The sequence below is a fragment of the Arabidopsis lyrata genome, assembly GCF_000004255.2.
Source record: "Arabidopsis lyrata subsp. lyrata unplaced genomic scaffold ARALYscaffold_759, whole genome shotgun sequence".
In the NCBI taxonomy this organism is placed as follows: Eukaryota; Viridiplantae; Streptophyta; class Magnoliopsida; order Brassicales; family Brassicaceae; genus Arabidopsis; species Arabidopsis lyrata.
Window position 1 is genome coordinate 1 of NW_003302071.1, and position 3,051 is coordinate 3,051.

Here is a 3,051-nt window from a genome sequence, read left to right on the forward strand (position 1 = left end):
ACGCAAAATCGTTAGATCTTGCGAACATAATCATAAAAGAAATGGCTTATCTGTTAAGAAGATGAAGAAAGAAGTATAAAGATTGTCTTCGCGTTTCACTAAATCCCCACAACCAAACGCGAAAGATGCCGAAATCGTTGAAAGCAGACTCACCTGAAATTACACCGAGGGGGATAGAGAGATGTTTGTGGTAGTGAAGAAGATTGAATATGAGTAGCTCCGAGTTCTGCGAGACCCACGTCAATGGCGGCTCCTAGGATTTATTCGCGAGAAGGAACAAGCACAGTAAGAGACGAAGAGCGCCAGAGAAAAAGATGCTGAAATTTTTATTTTTATTTTCGTTTCACTCGCAAAGAGTCAGCCCTATTTATGCAATTTCGTAAGATGTTTTTTTTTTTTTTTTTTTGATAAACAATTTCGTAAGATGTTTATATTGACAATCAGTTATATACTTAAATCTGTTATGGTTAACTGATTTTTTTTTTTCGTTTTCTTTTCGTAGAGAAGCCGAAAGATTTTCAAGTTTTTCATGGGACCAATTGCCGGAAATTGTTAAATCTTTTAAATGTTTCTTTTACCAAAGAATATTTGTTGACGAATTCAATCAAATCATATGAAACCGAATAGACAAATATATATGTAACTACGAATTCTTCATTTTTACTAATGCGTTAAGAAGACGTGACAATGCAACAAAATTAAGTGTTAAATTAGTTGAAAAATGTTAAGAAGAAAAAACAAAAATCTAAGAAACCACCGAAAGAGATGAAACTCAAAATGTCCATCAGTGAAACATATATACATAAAAAGTAAAAAACACAAGACAAAGAGTATAAAGATGAAAGTGAAACTGTAGTTCACAAAGTTGAGGGAACAACAGTTATATGCCTCAACGGCTGTGACACATTAGTCCCACCGGCGTGAACGATGAACTCAGCCGGCGAGAAAGACGTTCCATGGCAGACACAGATTATACTGATCTCTGATTTTGAGTACCGGTATAGAAAGCCATTTACGGTTTTGCCCTCGGGACCGTTGCCGGTGCTAGTCACGCAAGGCATCTGAGCAAACGGAAGCAAACTGCCGTTACCGGTACTGTTGGTATGCGGTTTTGGTGGCTTCCCAGTCTTTTTGGTTACAGAGTTGGACAATGCTTGGGTCTCCACTACCACCGCATCTTTTGAACCGTCTGTGCTATGCACGGTTTGCTCTGTACCAATCCCAATGTTGTTAACCGGAGGTCCAACCGGTTTGGTTTGGCCAGATTGTGCCCCAATATCGCCACTTCCACCTGAAGATTAACCATAATTGATAATTCCGAATCATCTTCATGCAAATACCATAATTTTCGTGAATCAATAGAATCAACAAGAACTATAATATCTTTTGACCCAAAAAAAAGCTATAATAACGTTATATAATACTATAAAAGAGATGCTAGGAAATATAATTTTTGTATTTGTTGGGGTTAATATTAAATCAAATTCAAACCCAGAGCCGGACCAATGAATTTTAGGACCCAGTAGAATTAAGAAAAAAATAACATCATAATTTTCATAATATTAAAAATTATAAAGTAAAAATAATCAATTTAAATAAAACTATTATTTTTAAAAATTATATTACAATTATATCCTTTAAAAAATAATAATAACTTAAATCTTATGAAAAATAATTTTTCTATGGATTTTTTTTTCAAAAATTGTTCATCAAACTTGCTATTTTTTCTCATATTTACAACAATTTATATATATGTATAACTAAAAAAACATTTACGTGGAACCCTTCTAAAGTGAGGGCCTATTGGAATGTTTCATCACCATGTGCTCAAGTCCGGTTCTGTTCAAACCTCATCAAACATTTTGTTATTGACAATTTTTTTTCTTTTTCTAATTTAAGTTTTGGAAAGTAACATTTTAATTAAAAAGATTGCAAATATAAACGAAGTTAATTAAAAACATTGTCGATAGAAATTCAAAAATTTTAGTGTATACTTATATGTATCCCTTTCAAATAATCATTAAATATAATTAATCTTATTTTCCTATAGAATCCCGACTTTGTCCAAATATTTATAGAGATACCAATTAAACATTAATTATAAAAATGTAGTTATATACCTTCGTGGCGAGAAGAGCTGCTGGGATCGGATACGTCGGAGGAGGTGCAAATGGGTGACCCAATCGTAACGTCTTTACGGTTTTCCTTAAGTTGACCCGACCCGTAACCGTTACCCATTTTGCTAAAGCTCAAATCCATATCCTCGCCGTTAGTAACTCCGTTACATTCTGTTCTCATCCTCTTGCACTCTTCTTCTTCTCCGCTTCTCTGCTGCTGCTTCGCCTCCCGCTTCTTCCGCGTTTCCTTTATCCTCGTCACATTCGTCGTTTCATCCTCAAGATTAACGCCGGTACCCTTTGCGCATTCGACGGCGTTAGATGGTCCTATTGGTTTAGATTTCTCTGTTTTCTTGAAAGGACCTCCCAGGGAAAGACATAGCTCTAGCTCGACGTCCACATTCTCATCTTCTCCAAACTTCGTTGTCATTGATAAAGATTCAACAAACATATAATGTCAAAAAGAAAATCCAAAAATAGATGGTTTCTTGTCTTCTGCAAAGTTGTTCTCTTGAAGGGTTTTGAAGCTTCGCCAACTTTTTGTAAGAGAAAGGAATATTATAAGAGGCGGAGATAATTAAAAAGAGAAGGGAAGGCTTTGGAACATGACACATGTCCGATAAGGATAGTTGGACATGGGCGGTTTCAAATTACACGTAAGATTCATAATGAATCTGTTAATTAGGAGAAAGGTTAAGGAACTATATTAGCGCTACAACTTCGGATTATCGATAAACGCTTTCCATTTATTTTGTTGGTTTTCTATTTCCAATGGTTGTAAAAATCAACGTAAAATTTTGACGAAAAGTACCAAGGCCGCCACGTGTAACACGTGCATGAAAACAGTTAACACGTGTACTTTGATATCCTGCTGGCTTGACGAGGACACGTTTGAGTTTTCAGTTTCTCTGTCTCGTATCTGACTCCGCGAATC

General features: G+C 35.5%; 1 protein-coding gene across 1 annotated transcript; it reads right to left on the reverse strand.

The window, feature by feature from the left end:
• Positions 1-640: 640 nt before the first annotated feature.
• LOC9298371 (ninja-family protein AFP3) lies at positions 641-2,816 on the reverse strand. The gene is made up of 2 exons (XM_002862248.2): positions 2,121-2,816; positions 641-1,291 (listed from the first exon to the last, which is right to left on the reverse strand). The coding sequence occupies exons 1-2, from the start codon at positions 2,566-2,568 to the stop codon at positions 858-860; spliced, it is 882 nt and encodes a 293-aa protein (XP_002862294.2). The 5' UTR covers positions 2,569-2,816; the 3' UTR covers positions 641-857.
• Between the last annotated feature and the right edge of the window lie 235 nt (positions 2,817-3,051).

Excerpts from the sequence above, each read along its gene's own strand:
- LOC9298371 (XM_002862248.2), bottom strand. The coding sequence starts at position 2,568 with ATGTTTGTTGAATCTTTATCAATGACAACGAAGTTTGGAGAAGATGAG. Across the intron at positions 1,292-2,120 it reads CAGCTCTTCTCGCCACGAAG|GTGGAAGTGGCGATATTGGG; the intron begins GTATATAACTAC and ends GTTAATCTTCAG.